The 17,400-nt window shown below is 45.8% G+C and overlaps 4 protein-coding genes and 1 long non-coding RNA gene across 8 annotated transcripts in view; 4 read left to right on the top strand and 1 right to left on the bottom strand.

The window, feature by feature from the left end:
- LOC127349767 (uncharacterized) overlaps positions 1–60 on the top strand; it is a 3,107-nt gene extending 3,047 nt beyond the window's left edge. The window contains exon 3 of the mRNA XM_051375662.1: positions 1–60. This exon is cut by the window's left edge and continues 949 nt beyond it. The gene's annotated coding sequence lies outside the window, so the exon portion shown is untranslated.
- dph5 (diphthamide biosynthesis 5) overlaps positions 1–2,699 on the top strand; it is a 13,718-nt gene extending 11,019 nt beyond the window's left edge. The window contains exons 5-7 of the mRNA XM_051375652.1: positions 554–593; positions 1,667–1,770; positions 2,347–2,699. Of these exons, the coding sequence (XP_051231612.1) occupies positions 554–593; positions 1,667–1,770; positions 2,347–2,579 (377 nt within the window). The 3' untranslated portion in view covers positions 2,580–2,699. The remainder of the gene's footprint in view (positions 1–553; positions 594–1,666; positions 1,771–2,346) is intronic.
- Positions 2,686–17,400, bottom strand: slc30a7 (solute carrier family 30 member 7). Its single transcript, XM_051375638.1, has 11 exons — positions 17,221–17,400; positions 16,681–16,782; positions 13,106–13,219; positions 11,237–11,324; positions 10,959–11,088; positions 9,347–9,559; positions 9,201–9,251; positions 8,292–8,427; positions 3,872–3,962; positions 3,633–3,782; positions 2,686–3,261 (listed from the first exon to the last, which is right to left on the bottom strand). The coding sequence occupies exons 1-11, from the start codon at positions 17,298–17,300 to the stop codon at positions 3,214–3,216; spliced, it is 1,203 nt and encodes a 400-aa protein (XP_051231598.1). The 5' UTR covers positions 17,301–17,400; the 3' UTR covers positions 2,686–3,213.
- Positions 5,449–8,540, top strand: LOC127349783 (uncharacterized). Its single transcript, XR_007880389.1, has 2 exons — positions 5,449–6,461; positions 8,254–8,540. It is a non-coding gene; the product is annotated as an uncharacterized LOC127349783 (long non-coding RNA).
- Positions 9,546–11,004, top strand: LOC127349762 (uncharacterized). 4 transcript variants are annotated; one of them, XM_051375651.1, is made up of 7 exons: positions 9,546–9,605; positions 9,699–9,734; positions 9,792–9,890; positions 9,927–10,046; positions 10,083–10,502; positions 10,539–10,772; positions 10,914–11,004. In XM_051375651.1, the coding sequence occupies exons 1-7, from the start codon at positions 9,580–9,582 to the stop codon at positions 10,921–10,923; spliced, it is 945 nt and encodes a 314-aa protein (XP_051231611.1). In that variant the 5' UTR covers positions 9,546–9,579; the 3' UTR covers positions 10,924–11,004. The 4 variants fall into 4 exon arrangements, 1 of the variants encoding a protein (XP_051231611.1); XR_007880376.1 differs by lacking the exons at positions 9,792–9,890; positions 9,927–10,046; positions 10,914–11,004 and having other exon boundaries at positions 9,588–9,662; positions 9,699–9,755; positions 10,134–10,190; positions 10,425–10,502; positions 10,539–10,896; XR_007880377.1 differs by lacking the exons at positions 9,792–9,890; positions 9,927–10,046; positions 10,914–11,004 and having other exon boundaries at positions 9,588–9,662; positions 9,699–9,755; positions 10,134–10,190; positions 10,539–10,896.

Genomic DNA, 17,400 nt, shown 5'->3' with positions numbered 1-17,400 from the left:
GTATGTTGTATCACAAATATATGTCTGACATTTATATTAAACCAAACGGCTTGAAAATCGGTTGAAAATTCAGTGAGTTTAATTTTAATCGTTGATCGACCTCTTCCTCTGTTGACTAATGCAGTAAGTAGACACGGCTTCCCCCGGCCCAAGATGGCGGCATCTAAGTGTATATATCGACGACTGACAGCAGCTGCTCAGGGCTGGTTAGCTGTGTTAGCGCTGTGAGCTCTGACTGTAGCAGCTGTACTCCTGTCAGTGTTACTTCCCATGTCACACTCTGTAGCCACTTGGCCACGCCCCCACTGGACGTAATATTAGGGCTTTAGTTCCTCTGTAAGTGATCAATCTGCAGGTATTTCTAATTAATCATTTAAAATAATAGTTTTTCACAGATATCATTCAGAATGGATCAATAATGAGAATAATGGAGCATTGATTTCCTCCAGTTATTGACAGTTACTGTTAATCTGTATAAACTTTATGCTGCAACTGTTCATCTGTGTGAACAAATAAAGTTTGAACTGAATGTTTTTTCTGTTTTCATTGACAGACATTAAAGTCAAAGAGCAGAGCGTAGAGAACATGATGAGGTAAGATCCAGAACCACGTCCAGAACCAGAACCAGATCCTCCTCTGCAGCTCTCAGCTGATGATGTCATACTGATGTAATCCAGCTGTTATGTTCTGAGTGTTCAGGCGAACCTCAGTGAGCACGTGCAGTGGCGGCAGACTGAGCTCACAGAAACAGATTCCTGATTCTTCTGAACCAAAGACTCAGTTACAGGATACGGTACAGCCCCGAGTTCTGTCCGACGGGTAGAGCCCCGAGTTCTGTCCGACGGGTAGAGCCCCGAGTTCTGTCCGGCGGGTACAGCCCCGAGTTCTGTCCGGCGGGTACAGCCCCGAGTTCTGTCCGACGGGTAGAGCCCCGAGTTCTGTCCGACGGGCACAGCCCCGAGTTCTGTCCGGCGGGCACAGCCCCGAGTTCTGTCCGACGGGTAGAGCCCCGAGTTCTGTCCGACGGGTAGAGCCCCGAGTTCTGTCCGACGGGTACAGCCCCGAGTTCTGTCCGGCGGGTACAGCCCCGAGTTCTGTCCGATAGGTAGAGCCCCGAGTTCTGTCTGACGGGTACAGCCCCGAGTTCTGTCCGGCGGGTACAGCCCCGAGTTCTGTCCGGCGGGTACAGCCCCGAGTTCTGTCCGGCGGGTAGAGCCCCGAGTTCTGTCCGACGGGTAGAGCCCCGAGTTCTGTCCGAGAGGTACAGCCCCGAGTTCTGTCCGGCGGGCAGAGCCCCGAGTTCTGTCCGGCGGGAACAGCCCCGAGTTCGGTCCGATAGGTAGAGCACATATTGATCCTGTATTGACAGTCAGACTGTGGACATATGACGGCCTTTAGCTCGTGTTTCTAGAGTTACGTGTTGTTACGAATTGTTAAAATGTGATATTTCTTAAAGGGAGTTTGGTGCAGGGAGCTTTTAGTTGGATTCAAACTGTTAATATGGATCATTTTGTGACCAAGGCTAAAAATCCTTAGCTCTGATTGACAGCCATCTCAGAAACCTTGGATATCCTGCAGGTGGCAGTGTAGACTCAGACGTTTCAGTCTGAACAGAACAAACTGTTTATCATTGTGTACAATCGTAATATTTCTGACAATATTTCAGAGGGAAGAAGATCTACGAGCCTCCTCGCTTCATGACGGTCAGTCAGGCTGCAGATCAGCTGATTCAGATCATCCAGAGGAGGAGGAAGGAGGGGGCGGAGCTAGGTGAGTGACAGCTCATCAGCTTTCATCTGATTGGCTCCACAGATCGATTGATCACTCTCTTTCTCTCACACACACACACAGCTGGAAGTACATTTATTAACAAACATGGTCTAAAAACATCAATTTACCAAACCAACCAAATTAAATCAATTCAATTTGTACATCACCAATTCATAACAGAAGTTACCTCGGGACACTTCAAACAGAGCAGGTCTAGACCGAACTCTTTATAACATTATTTAGATTAAAAGAACTGAGTTTAAAGAATCACACAGATGTGATGTCACAGTATACTGGAGTACACGGTGATATCATTTGTTCAGAGGATTAGAGCCAAGTCGTAATATTTTAAGATCTAACTAATATTGACACTTTCTGGAACATTAAAAAGATTAAATATTTATAAAATATCAGTATACGGAGCAGCAGGACGTTAAAGTCACAGTTAACCTTGTTAGGATGCTAACAGGATGCTAACAGGATGCTAACAGGATGCTAACAGGATGCTAACAGGATCCTTAAACCTGCTGGTTAACGTCTGTTAGCATGCTAACACACTGGAAGCTCATGTTACAGGTATGACAGAGGACACGGTGTGTGTGGGCGTGGCCCGGCTTGGCGCCGACGACCAGGCCATCCGCACAGCGACATTGCGTCAGCTGGTGTCATGTGACCTCGGCGGTCCGCTCCATTCGCTGGTCGTCACCGGTCGACTCCACCCGCTGGAAGTGGACATGCTGCGAGTGAACGCAGAACCAAACGCACTGGATCAGCTGCTCGTGGTCGACAGCTCCACCTCCTGCTCCTAACGGTCCTCACGGTCCTCAAACATCAATACACTGCAGGACTCAATCGTCATAATAAACACTTGTTGTTGTTTGTCTGGTGTGATGTCATCAATAAAGAGATCAATAATCAGAGAAACAGAATTATTTATTACAGTTGAAAAGACTGAAACCCACCGGCTGGTCACATGGTTTGGTCACATGGTTTGGTCACATGGTTTGGCACGTTAAAAACACAACGTGACATCACACACTCGCACACCACGGCCCAATCAGCTGGCAGCTGTCTGGTCAGCGGTGATGTCACAGCGGAGGAAGGGGGAGGGGCAGGAAGCGGGCTCAGATTGTCTCTGATTCATGATGAAGGCACTTACCCAGAATGCTTTGCTCCAGTCTACAAAGTGCAGCCGGGGGGGGGTCCACTGCCACAGACAGGCAAGACTTAAAAAAAAGGGAGGGGGGGTGGGCAGTTTGAGTTCATCCAGGATGTGTTGGACTGGAGCATCATGGGAGATCAGTCAAGTTCTTACTCCCCCCCCCTCCCCCCCCCTCTCTCTCTGGTCTGAGTGCGACCTTCAGTGACTTGGGGGGGTCAGAGGTCACCTACAGCAGCAGACTGAGGGTGATTGGTCCCAGGAGTTCAGAAGGGGAGGAGCTTCTACATCGCAGCCGTTTCGATCTGAACGTACAGCTGACGAACTCCCGCCTGCAGAGACAACACGTTAACAATTACAACTAATAAAACTAATAATACTACTACTAATAATACAACTAATACTACTACTAATAATACAACTAATAATACTACTAATAATACAACTAATACTACTAATAATACAACTAAACAACTAATAATACATACTACTAATAATACAACTAATAATACTACTAATACAACTAATACTACTAATAATACAACTAATACTACTAATAATACAACTAATACTACTAATAATACAACTAATACTACTAATAATACAACTAATACTACTAATAATACAACTAATAACAACTAATAATACAACTAATAATACTATATGAAGACGTGGAAAGATGCGGTGTGGTGCATTCAGGTACCTGCGTGAAGATGTTATGGGTCTGGCTGAGGATCCAGCGGGTGTCTGCGTCGGGGGCAACCAGAAGCTTTAGTGTTCCGATGTAAACGTCAGTACACAGGGTCCAGAAGTGAGGGTCCTGCAGGTTGTAGACTCCCTGCAGCTGCTGCACCTGAACACAACACACCAGGAATTAGACAGTGACACAGAAACCAGACAGACAGCAAGGGTCCAGCTGGAGGTGGGGTTTAGTGTGCTCACCCTCTGATAACACTCTGGCAGGGCCTGGTCCAGTGACGGAGGAGTTCTCTGCATCAAGATCCCGATAGACTCTCTCAGTAAGGGCACCACGCTGAGGGTCAGAGGTCAAAGGTCAGAATGGGTGGACTGAGCATGTGTGAACAGTAACAGCTCATAGTGGCTCCACCCCTCACTGACATCATAACATGGACACAAAAACCAACGCACCCAAAACACACTGCAGATACAGATACAGTTACTACTGATACTGATGCGTTTAAGGCAGTTCGGTGCAGTTGGGAGCAAGCCGTACAGTCAGTAAGAGATGTTTAAGGGCAGTTGGGAGCGAGCCGTACAGTCAGTAAGAGATGTTTAAGGGCAGTTGGGAGCGAGCCGTACAGTCAGTAAGAGATGTTTAAGGGCAGTTGGGAGCAACCGTACAGTCAGTAAGAGATGTTTAAGGACAGTTGGGAGCAAGCCGTACAGTCAGTAAGAGATGTTTAAGGGCAGTTGGGAGCAACCGTACAGTCAGTAAGAGATGTTTAAGGACAGTTGGGAGCAAGCCGTACAGTCAGTAAGAGATGCTTAAGGACAGTTGGGAGCGAGCCGTACAGTCAGTAAGAGATGTTTAAGGGCAGTTGGGAGCAAGCCGTACAGTCAGTAAGAGATGTTTAAGGGCAGTTGGGAGCAAGCCGTACAGTCAGTAAGAGATGTTTAAGGGCAGTTGGGAGCAACCGTACAGTCAGTAAGAGATGCTTAAGGACAGTTGGGAGCGAGCCGTACAGTCAGTAAGAGATGTTTAAGGGCAGTTGGGAGCGAGCCGTACAGTCAGTAAGAGATGTTTAAGGGCAGTTGGGAGCAACCGTACAGTCAGTAAGAGATGTGTAAGGGCAGTTGGGAGCAACCGTACAGTCAGTAAGAGATGTTTAAGGGCAGTTGGGAGCAACCGTACAGTCAGTAAGAGATGTTTAAGGGCAGTTGGGAGCAACCGTACAGTCAGTAAGAGATGTTTAAGAACAGTTGGGAGCAACCGTACAGTCAGTAAGAGATGCTTAAGGACAGTTGGGAGCGAGCCGTACAGTCAGTAAGAGATGTTTAAGGACAGTTGGGAGCAAGCCGTACAGTCAGTAAGAGATGTTTAAGGACAGTTGGGAGCAACCGTACAGTCAGTAAGAGATGTTTAAGGGCAGTTGGGAGCAACCGTACAGTCAGTAAGAGATGTTTAAGGGCAGTTGGGAGCAACCATACAGTCAGTAAGAGATGTTTAAGGGCAGTTGGGAGCAACCGTACAGTCAGTAAGAGATGTTTAAGAACAGTTGGGAGCGAGCCGTACAGTCAGTAAGAGATGCTTAAGGACAGTTGGGAGCAACCGTACAGTCAGTAAGAGATGTTTAAGGGCAGTTGGGAGCGAGCCGTACAGTCAGTAAGAGATGTTTAAGGACAGTTGGGAGCGAGCCGTACAGTCAGTAAGAGATGTTTAAGGACAGTTGGGAGCGAGCCGTACAGTCAGTAAGAGATGTTTAAGGGCAGTTGGGAGCGAGCCGTACAGTCAGTAAGAGATGTTTAAGGGCAGTTGGGAGCAACCGTACAGTCAGTAAGAGATGCTTAAGGACAGTTGGGAGCAACCGTACAGTCAGTAAGAGATGTTTAAGGGCAGTTGGGAGCCAGCCGTACAGTCAGTAAGAGATGTTTAAGGGCAGTTGGGAGCAACCGTACAGTCAGTAAGAGATGTTTAAGGGCAGTTGGGAGCAACCGTACAGTCAGTAAGAGATGTTTAATGGCAGTTGGGAGCAACCGTACAGTCAGTAAGAGATGTTTAAGGGCAGTTGGGAGCAACCGTACAGTCAGTAAGAGATGTTTAAGGGCAGTTGGGAGCGAGCCGTACAGTCAGTAAGAGATGTTTAAGGGCAGTTGGGAGCAACCGTACAGTCAGTAAGAGATGTTTAAGGGCAGTTGGGAGCAACCGTACAGTCAGTAAGAGATGTTTAAGGACAGTTGGGAGCAACCGTACAGTCAGTAAGAGATGGTTAAGGACAGTTGGGAGCAACCGTACAGTCAGTAAGAAATGTTTAAGGACAGTTGGGAGCAACCGTACAGTCAGTAAGAGATGTTTAAGGACAGTTGGGAGCAACCGTACAGTCAGTAAGAGATGTTTAAGGACAGTTGGGAGCAACCGTACAGTCAGTAAGAGATGGTTAAGGGCAGTTTCTTTCCAGCTGCAGTAACCTGATGCCAGTGGTTGAGTGAAGGCCTCTCAGCTGACCACAGCTGTGCTCTTGCGACTGTTTAAATCTGCAGCTGCGTTCACTTCCAGCCTATCAAACCACATCACATCAACCCCATTTATCACCGGGGCTTCTGGGAAATCTGACCGCTGCATTTACATCCAGAGGACCGGCGAGGCGAGGCCAGAATCCAGAACCCCGTCCAGTTCCACACTGGTGGTTTGGCATGTTGGGCCCATTAACTACTAATTGCACATTCTTTGAATTCGTGGAAACAGTTTTCCAAACATCGATGTCTGTGTTTCCATTTCTGAGGAATCCGCCTGAAACCTGACAGATAATCCATCACAATACAGCCGAGACAGTCCACAAACGTTCCCTCAGTGGTGAGTTCATGGATGCTCGGACATTTTAAATCTGCTTTCAATGTAAGAAATGACCAAAGTTACATAATAATTCTCTGTTTCTATGTTTGATTGTGTCAGAAAGTCCATTAGAAATGTTGTAGTGGTCTTTATGAGGAGGGTCTAGCAGGTTCTGGTGGTCTTTTAGGGGTTAGTAAAGACATTCTTTTGGGATGTTTCAGGGTTCTTCAGAGTTTAAACAGACTGTATTCAGACTGCAGGTTGTTCAGAGAACTGAAGTAAACAGACTTTCCCTGTGTGGGAGGAAGTGAAATGTTTGTAGAATTCCTTCTGAATCTATCTATGAAGCAAAGCTGTCTGTGTGTGTGTGTGTGTGTGTGTGTGTGTGTGTGTGTGTGGCTCAAATATCTCTGCAGATCAGGATCAGACTGACCTGAGTGTTTCCACATGGCTGCTGTGTGGTTTAAGGGTGTGCATCGTCGGCTTTGTTTGGACTACAAAGATACCGTTAATAAATTATTTCCGAATTCCGCTAGCACTGCACTGTAGCCACCGTAGCCACGTGCGCACCAGAGCCAATCACTGCAGAGCCCGTGTTGAAGGTGTTTCCCAGTTGTCTCCCCCTGTCAATCTAAACCCGCGGACACTTTATAATCATATGGATGCTGTTATAATGTGTAGTGATTGAGATCCTGACCCACCAAACATCCAGGAAAGTGACGAAGTTAAATTTTTCACTCTAAAGTACACAATTATTACATAATAATCACCAGCAGTAAACTGACTCCCTCACTCACAACACGGAGAATGTTTTAACACTCTGCAAGTTTTTCGCTGTTGACAGACGCTGTTTTTTGGGCAGAAATGTGACAAACAGTCGGTAGGACAGACAGGAGGACAGACAGGAGGACAGACAGGAGGACAGACGCTTCTCCATGACTAAGACAGTTACAACGTTACTGTTGTTTGGTCCTGTAACGTTGCTTTGTGTGACATTTCTCTTTATTAAGTTGAGTGAGAGACCTGTGCAGACACGCCCTCGCTCCGCGCCGTCGGCTTATCCGTTCACACTGTTTTGGTAGTTTCAAAATCTCTCTCTCTCTCTCTCTCTCTCTCTCTCTCTCTCTCTCTCTCTCTCCCCTCTCTCTCTCTCTCTCTCTCTCTCTCTCTCTCTCTCTCTCTCTCTCTCTCTCTCTCTCTCTCTCTCTCTCTCTCTCTCTCTCTCTCTCTCTCTCATATATATATTACAGGGCTAAATAATATGTCCTGCCCAGTTCATTTCCTAGGCTATGCAACAAGTTAGTCTGTTTATGCTGCCAGGTTTCATCCCATTTCAGATGTAGTTCACTTTGTTCTTTCAGAATTTATATGTGCTGACCATGAGGTGTGGTACTTTCACATTAGTGGAATGGGGTTCATCTCCCTACAGTGTCCTTGCTAAAAGACAAATTATATGAAAACACAATAGTTATCAATCTACACCTTTCACAACAAACCTAAATGTCCCTGACGTCCCACCTTCAAACACAACCTCATTTGGCCATCCATGAAAAAGCTACTTAACCTCCCACTTTTCAATAGCAATATATACTTCCTACGGGCACTGCCTACTACTAGACAGACTAGTAGAATAAATGTTCAGTACTTTAGTTTGGGGACATGTGGCTCAGAGACTGATCAATGAAGTTGCATTGATTGGACTAAACTGATCGCGTTCAACACAACCAATCCCTGTGAGCCCACACAACCTCCTGTAGGGAATACCTCATATACAATATATATTGATTTATGTCTGCATCGTCCCATCAAACAGAAATCCTGTTTGACAGTGAAACAGTGATGAAGAGTCACCTGACTCCGATGAGGAGGGAGATCAGCATGGAGCAGATTGGATCAGCGATCATCAGGTCGTATTTCTGCATCAGCAGAGCGGAGATGATCACACCCACACTGCCCAGAGTGTCAGCGATGATGTGCAGCAGGACGCCTAAAACACAGACACACACACACACACACACACACACACACACACACACACACACACACACACACACACACACACACACACACACACACACACACACACACACACACCACACACACATCATGTGACCTGAAGTCAAACTGCTGCTTCCTGTATCAGCGACTGACTGAATCTGATCAGTTTGTGTATAAAACAGATCCCAGCTGTGGAGATACGTGGTTGTCAGAGGACGCTGCTGTTGGATGAAGGCTGTGATGGAGTGTGAGCGCCCCCCAGTGGTCACTGCTGACACTGAGCTCAGAGACCTGGTTGTTCAGCTGGATCTTCATTTCCTTATTTAAACTTTATTACAGCTCTCAGTCATTTCACTGCTGCTTTAAGTAAATGATTCTCTGCACAGTCCTGCTCAGACACTGGATAAACAGCTTATACTTGTTATGTGACGTAAAATTCAAATTGTGTGTTGCAAATACTTTTTTATTAATTATTTTATATTTATAAACTAAACTGCATCATGGCAGCCATTTTAGATGCAGTTATATACTTAGAAACTAACTGCCATGAATACATTCATATCAATTATTATACTATAGGACAACTGCTGTTACTGCTCTCCTGCATCATAAATACACATCTGACATTTGAACCAAAGTCTTTGAGGAATTCAGTGAGTGATGATTTTAATGGTGCCTCCATAGAGGCAGGAGCAGTTTCTCTGCTAATGAAGTATCTGTGTAGTCTGTTATTGACGATGTACAGATGTGATCAGTTCTCACCCTGCAGGATCTGTTTACTGGAACCTTTCCCCGGAGTGTGCAGCAGCTCGTCTGCAAGAAAAACAGACAAGAAAAATAAATACATTTAAAATAATACATGAAGGTGACGTCCATTAACGTCTCTTATCACACGTCCACAGACTCACCGTGACAGTGCAGCTCGTCGTGTCCACCGTGACTGTGTCCGTGTCCATCGTGACTGTGTCCGTGTCCGTGTCCATCGTGACTGTGTCCGTGTCCATCGTGACTGTGTCCGTGTCCATCGTGTCTGTCTGAATGTTTGTTATGGTGGTCGTGTCCGCCATGACTGTGTCCGTGATTAAGACTGCCATTAAACAGAGAATGGCTGTGACCATGACCTGAAAGAGAGGTAGGACAAATGAGGTTGTTCGCACACGCACTGAGGTTGTTCGCACACGCACTGAGGTTGTTCGCAGTGAGGTTGTTCGCACACGCACTGAGGTTGTTCGCACTGAGGTTGTTCGCACACGCACTGAGGTTGTTCGCAGTGAGGTTGTTCGCACACGCACTGAGGTTGTTCGCACACACAGTGAGGTTGTTCGCACACACAGTGAGGTTGTTCGCACTGAGGTTGTTCGCAGTGAGGTTGTTCGCACACGCACTGAGGTTGTTCGCACACACAGTGAGGTTGTTCGCACACGCACTGAGGTTGTTCGCACACGCACTGAGGTTGTTCGCAGTGAGGGTGTTCGCACACGCACTGAGGTTGTTCGCACACGCACTGAGGTTGTTCGCAGTGAGGTTGTTCGCACACGCACTGAGGTTGTTCGCACACGCACTGAGGTTGTTCGCACACGCACTGAGGTTGTTCGCACACACAGTGAGGTTGTTCGCACACGCACTGAGGTTGTTTGCAGTGAGGTTGTTCGCACTGAGGTTGTTCGCACACGCACTGAGGTTGTTCGCAGTGAGGTTGTTCGCACACGCACTGAGGTTGTTCGCAGTGAGGTTGTTCGCACACGCACTGAGGTTGTTCGCACACGCACTGAGGTTGTTCGCACACGCACTGAGGTTGTTCGCAGTGAGGTTGTTCGCACACGCACTGAGGTTGTTCGCACACGCACTGAGGTTGTTCGCACACGCACTGAGGTTGTTCGCACACGCACTGAGGTTGTTCGCACACGCACTGAGGTTGTTCGCACTGAGGTTGTTCGCACTGAGGTTGTTCGCACACGCACTGAGGTTGTTCGCACACGCACTGAGGTTGTTCGCAGTGAGGTTGTTCGCACACGCACTGAGGTTGTTCGCACACGCACTGAGGTTGTTCGCACACGCACTGAGGTTGTTCGCACTGAGGTTGTTCGCACACGCACTGAGGTTGTTCGCAGTGAGGTTGTTCGCACACGCACTGAGGTTGTTCGCACACGCACTGAGGTTGTTCGCACACGCACTGAGGTTGTTCGCAGTGAGGTTGTTCGCACACGCACTGAGGTTGTTCGCACACGCACTGAGGTTGTTCGCACACGCACTGAGGTTGTTCGCACACGCACTGAGGTTGTTCGCAGTGAGGTTGTTCGCACACGCACTGAGGTTGTTCGCACACGCACTGAGGTTGTTCGCAGTGAGGTTGTTCGCACACGCACTGAGGTTGTTCGCACACGCACTGAGGTTGTTCGCACACGCACTGAGGTTGTTCGCACACGCACTGAGGTTGTTCGCACACGCACTGAGGTTGTTCGCACACGCACTGAGGTTGTATTGATCCACACTGAGGTTCTACTGATCAGCAGATATTACCTTCCTCTCCATGTGAGTGTCCGTGGCCTCCATGCTGGAAAACAAAGATCCCAACCAGGTTGACGAGCAGCCCGGCCACAGAGACAGGAAGTAGCCGCTCGTGGTGAACGTCAGGAGGCTCCAGAGCTCTCTGAGAGGGGAGACAGGTTCATACAGACAGACAGGTTCATATAGACAGACAGGTTCATATAGACAGACAGGTTCATATAGACAGACAGGTTCATATAGCGACAGAGTGTGTGTGTGTGTGTGTAACTGTGTGTATGTGTGTGTGTTACCTCGACTCCTTCAGAGAAGATGAAGAAGGCTGTGAAGATGAGGAAGAGTCCGTTGACGAAGCCGGCCAGAACCTCCGCTCTGACATAACTGACACACACACAACAAACATCAGAGCAAGTTAGAGAGACTGATATATTGATCAGCACTAACAGTATATAGACTGATATATTGATCAGTACTAACAGTATATAGACTGATATATTGATCACTAACAGTATATAGACTGATATATTGATCAGCACTAACAGTATATAGACTGATATATTGATCAGCACTAACAGTATATAGACTGATATATTGATCAGTACTAACAGTATATAGACTGATATATTGATCAGTACTAACAGTATATAGACTGATATATTGATCAGTACTAACAGTATATAGACTGATATATTGATCAGTACTAACAGTATATAGACTGATATATTGATCACTAACAGTATACAGACTGATATATTGATCACTAACAGTATATAGACTGATATATTGATCAGCACTAACAGTATATAGACTGATATATTGATCAGTACTAACAGTATATAGACTGATATATTGATCAGTACTAACAGTATATAGACTGATATATTGATCACTAACAGTATACAGACTGATATATTGATCACTAACAGTATACAGACTGATATATTGATCAGTACTAACAGTATATAGACTGATATATTGATCAGTACTAACAGTATATAGACTGATATATTGATCAGTACTAACAGTATATAGACTGATATATTGATCACTAACAGTATACAGACTGATATATTGATCACTAACAGTATACGGACTGATATATTGATCACTAACAGTATACAGACTGATATATTGATCACTAACAGTATACAGACTGATATATTGATCACTAACAGTATACAGACTGATATATTGATCACTAACAGTATATAGACTGATATATTGATCACTAACAGTATACAGACTGATATATTGATCACTAACAGTATATAGACTGATATATTGATCACTAACAGTATATAGACTGATATATTGATCACTAACAGTATAGAGACTGATATATTGATCACTAACAGTATACAGACTGATATATTGATCAGTACTAACAGTATATAGACTGATATATTGATCAGTACTAACAGTATATAGACTGATATATTGATCACTAACAGTATAGAGACTGATATATTGATCACTAACAGTATATAGACTGATATATTGATCAGTACTAACAGTATATAGACTGATATATTGATCACTAACAGTATACAGACTGATATATTGATCACTAACAGTATATAGACTGATATATTGATCAGTACTAACAGTATATAGACTGATATATTGATCACTAACAGTATATGGACTGATATATTGATCACTAACAGTATACAGACTGATATATTGATCACTAACAGTATACAGACTGATATATTGATCACTAACAGTATATAGACTGATATATTGATCACTCGACTCCCTGACTGGTCCCAGACCAGCAGACTGCTCTGCATTGTGTGTTCTGACCCCTTTCTATCAGAACCAGCATTAACTGTTTCAGCAGTTTGAGCTACAGTAGCTCGTCTGTTGGATCGGACCACACGGGCCAGCCTTCACTCCCCACCTGTATCAATGAGCCTCGGCCCCCCATGACCCTGTCTCTGGTTCTGTTCCTTCCTTGGACCACTTTTGATAGGTACTGACAGAACTGGAACCCCCCACAAGAGCTGCAGGTTTGGAGATGTTCTGACCCAGTGGTCTAGCTGTACTGTATCCCCCGTCATCAAACTAGCAGAAATACCTAAAAAACCTTTAATTGACTGCAGGTAGATGTAGAGCAGCAGTATCAGACCTGACTAACAGAACACAGAGTGATGTCTCACCCGTAGGAGAAGCTGTCGTTGGATCTCCACCTGGAGATAACGGAGGCTGCCAGACCTGCCAGCAGAGCAGTGCAGTCAAAGAACATGTGGAAGGAGTCTGAGATCAGACCTAGACTGCAGAGAACACACATTACACACACATTACACACACATTACACACACACCAGCATCTATAACATCATTGTGTTTGATTGTTAATGGAAGAAGTACTCAGATCTCGTACTTCAGTGTAGAAATACTCTGATATTACAAGTATTGATTATACAGAACAATATATATTATTGGATCAATGTGTTCATCACTTTAATGTCAACAGTTGGTGAATGTGAAGCTGAGCAATGACTATAACCTGCTGGTAGATTAATCAATAATAATACGTCATTTATTATTGATTCTATGCTATTAATAATGTAATAAAGTTATTAAATCAATAGTAATAGAGTAGAAGTATAGGTAAAAGTAATTAGTTACTTTCCAGCACTGACACAGGCTGAGAGCAAGAGCAGGTACAGCCCACAGTACCCACAATGCACTTCAACACAAACACTTCAAACTAAGTTTAAACTTTGTAATTAGCACAGAGATAAATGACACACACACACACACACAGTTTTTTGTCTTTGTTTGTTTGTTTTGGTCACACGTTGTGAACCTCACAAAATAAAAATAACCAGCGTTTGTTCTTCCTCTGAAACAGCTGACTGACAGGAAGGGGAGGAGCTTCTGACATCATCAATTTGACCAAAAAGATTGTGTAATTTATTTTAATGAGAAACTTTATTGCTATTGATCATGAATATTAGTGAAGGTTGAGATAAAGTTTGAACTGTTTATTGGGGCCTCGTCCAGCACCAACTGCTGCTGCTGAGCTTCTACAGCAACGTTAACCACTAACAGCCACAATGTTCACAACCTCGTCTGAAAGCCTCTGATCATAATGGAGGTAATCAGATTACTATTACTACACTATCATAATGGAGGTAATCAGATTACTATTACTACACTATCATAATGGAGGTAATCAGATTACTATTATTACACTATCATAATGGAGGTAATCAGATTACTATTATTACACTACTGATACAGTTTAACAGTTCTGTTTGAGGAGGCGATCTGAGCAGCTTTAAGAGCTTTTATACATCCAGACCTGGACTCTACTGGGGACCCGGACCTGGACTCTACTGGGGACCCGGACCTGGACTCCACTGGGGACCCGGACCTGGACTCCACTGGGGACCCGGACCCGGACTCCACTGGGGACCCGGACCCGGACTCTACTGGGGACCCGGACCCGATCTCTACTGGGGACCCGGACCCGGTCTTTACTGGGGACCCGGACTCTACCGGAGACCTGGACTCTGACTCCACCGGGGACCCGGACTCGGACTCTATTGGGGACCCGGACTCTACTGGAGACCCGGACCCGGACTCTACTGGGGACCCGGACCCGGACTCTACTGGGGACCCGGACCCGGACTCTACTGGGGACCCGGACTCGGACTCTACTGGGGACCCGGACTCTACTGGGGACCCGGTCTCTACTGGGGACCCGGACCCGATCTCTACTGGGGACCCGGACCCGATCTCTACTGGGGACCCGGACCCGGACTCTACTGGGGACCCGGACTCTACTGGGGACCCAGTCTCTACTAGGGACCCGGACCCGGACTCTACTGGGTGGGTCTTAAAACCTGCAGCCACAGCAGACCTGCTTCTAATTGGGACACTGCTTTTATTCACTATATTTACTATTTACTTTATATATGCTCCCTTTAGGCAACATTATTAGCAATCACTCCATTAACTTTCACTGTTATGCAGATGATACGCAGTTATATCTATCAATCAAACCCAATGAAATTAATCAATTATCTAAATTACAAACATGTCTTAAGGACATATAATCCTAGATGATCTGCAATTTTCTGATGTTAAACTCAGAAAAAAATTAAATTCTTGTTCTTGGCCCCAAAAACCTCAGAGACTCACTGTCTAAAGATATAGTTACTCTAGATGGCATTAACTTGGCCTCTAGCACCACTGTCAGGAATCTTGGAGTTATCTTTGATCAGGATTTGTCATTTAACTCCCACATAAAGCAGACCTCTAGGACTGCCTTCTTTCATTTACGTAATATTAGAAAAATTAGACACATCCTATCACAGACAGATGCAGAAAAACTAATCCATGCATTTGTTACTTCAAGGCTGGATTACTGCAACTCTTTATTATCAGGTTGCCCCAATAAGTCCATTAAAACGCTCCAATTAATTCAGAACGCTGCAGCACGAGTACTGACAGGAACTAGAAAAAGAGATCACATCTCTCCTGTACTAGCTTCTCTGCACTGGCTCCCTGTAAAATGTAGAATAGAATTTAAAATCCTCCTCCTCACCTATAAAGCTCTTCATGGTCAGGCCCCTTCATATCTTAAAGAGCTCATAGTACCCTATTACCCCTCTAGAACACTACGTTCTCTGAATGCTGGGCTACTTGTGGTTCCTATAGTCTCTAAAAGTAGAACAGGAGCCAGAGCCTTCAGTTACCAAGCTCCTCTCCTGTGGAACCAGCTTCCAGTTGTGGTTCGGGAGGCAGACACCCTCACCACATTCAAGAGTAGGCTTAAGACATTCCTCTTTGATAAAGCTTATAGTTAGGGCTGGATCAGGTGAGTCCTGAACCATCCCTTAGTTATGCTGCTATAGGCCTAGACTATCGGGGGATTTCCCATGGTGCACTGAGCTCCTCTCTTCCTCTCTCTTTCTGCACTCATTCATGTTCCATTAATGCATGTTACTAACTTCACTTCTTCCCCGGAGTTCTTGTGCTTTCTCATCTCGCAGAAAGCATGTATCCTGGTGGAGCCTCCTGCCATGGTCCTGCTTGACTGCCATTGCCAATACTGTTGTTGCTGTGCACCTGTCTGTCTCTCTCTCTCTCTCTCTCTCTCTGTCTCTCTCTCTCTCTCTCTCTCTCTCTCTCTCTCTCCTCAACCCCAACTGGTCGAGACAGACGACCACCCACCTAGAGCCGGAGGATCTGTCCTAGGTTTCTGCCTTTTAACAGGCAGTTTTTCCTTGCCCTTGTCTCCAAGGTCTTGCTCATGGTGGTACTGTTGGGTCTCTGTAAATAATGTTAAAGAGTTCGGTCTAGACCTGCTCTATTTGAAAAGTGTCCTGAGATAACTTCTGTTATGAATTGGTGCTATACAAATAAAATTGAATTGAATTCATTAGTTGGACTTTAGTGTCTCATTTATCTAAAGCTTCTCTTTAGAAAGAGAATCAGAGCTTCAATCGATATCAGATCAATATGACTCAATCTCTCTCACACACACACACACACACACACACACACACACACACACACACACACACACACACACACACACACACACCACACACACACACACACACACACACACACACTCACACACACACACACACACACACACACACACACACTCACACACACACACACAAGTTAACACATACGTGGCACATCCTGAAGAGAACAAACAGCTGATGCTAGCAGTTAGCTACAGTTAGCCTCCGTTAGCCTCCGTTAGCTACCTGTTGCTCCAGATCCCGTAGGTGAGCTCCACGAAGGCGAAGGAGAGGTTGAGGCAGAGGAAGAAGAACAGGTTCCGGGAGGTTTTATCCGCGAGGATCGACCTGAAAAACCACAACCACGAGAGTCCATCACAGGAGCCACAGCCCGGTACCAGCCCGGTACCAACCCGGTACCAGCCCGGTAATAACCCGGGTTGGTACCGGCTGACAGCCGATACCCGGTTACTGACTGACAGCGGGAGAAACACACTTTAATACAGAGACTGATGAGAGACAGCTAACAGCTTAGCATCAGGCTAACAGCTCAGCGCTACAGTCAGCTGGTACTGTTAGCTCTGTTAGCTCCGTTAGCCGCTGTTAGCTCTGTTAGCTCCGTTAGCCGCTGTTAGCCGCTGTTAGCTCCGTTAGCCGCTGTTAGCTCTGTTAGCTCCGTTAGCTCTGTTAGCCGCGTTAGCTCTGTTAGCTCTGTTAGCTCCGTTAGCTCCGTTAGCCGCTGTTAGCTCTGTTAGCTCTGTTAGCAGTTAGCAGCGGTGAGTTTACCTGAACCATCCGGACAGTTTGAGCAGCAGGTTGAACTTCGCAGGTTTGTACTCGTCGTCTTTAATCGATAAAGGTAACATCTTCTCACCTGAGCGCGCGCACACACACACACACACACACACACACACTCACTGGAGCTAGCGTATGCTAACTGTCAACTTCCGCTCTGCGCGACCTTTC

This window comes from Dicentrarchus labrax, unplaced genomic scaffold, assembly GCF_905237075.1.
Source record: "Dicentrarchus labrax unplaced genomic scaffold, dlabrax2021, whole genome shotgun sequence".
NCBI classification, from domain to species: Eukaryota; Metazoa; Chordata; class Actinopteri; family Moronidae; genus Dicentrarchus; species Dicentrarchus labrax.
Note: the sequence above shows the minus strand (reverse complement) of the source record. Positions and strands in the feature narration are given on the sequence as shown.

Excerpts from the sequence above, each read along its gene's own strand:
- LOC127349762 (XM_051375651.1), top strand. The coding sequence starts at position 9,580 with ATGAGGTTGTTCGCACACGCACTGAG. Across the intron at positions 9,606-9,698 it reads TTGTTCGCACACGCACTGAG|GTTGTTCGCAGTGAGGTTGT; the intron begins GTTGTTCGCACA and ends ACACGCACTGAG. Across the intron at positions 10,503-10,538 it reads TTGTTCGCACACGCACTGAG|GTTGTTCGCAGTGAGGTTGT; the intron begins GTTGTTCGCACT and ends ACACGCACTGAG.
- slc30a7 (XM_051375638.1), bottom strand. The coding sequence starts at position 17,300 with ATGTTACCTTTATCGATTAAAGACGACGAGTACAAACCTGCGAAGTTC. Across the intron at positions 13,220-16,680 it reads TACGGGATCTGGAGCAACAG|TCTAGGTCTGATCTCAGACT; the intron begins GTAGCTAACGGA and ends TGTTCTCTGCAG. Across the intron at positions 3,783-3,871 it reads TGCCAGAGTGTTATCAGAGG|GTGCAGCAGCTGCAGGGAGT; the intron begins GTGAGCACACTA and ends TGTTGTGTTCAG.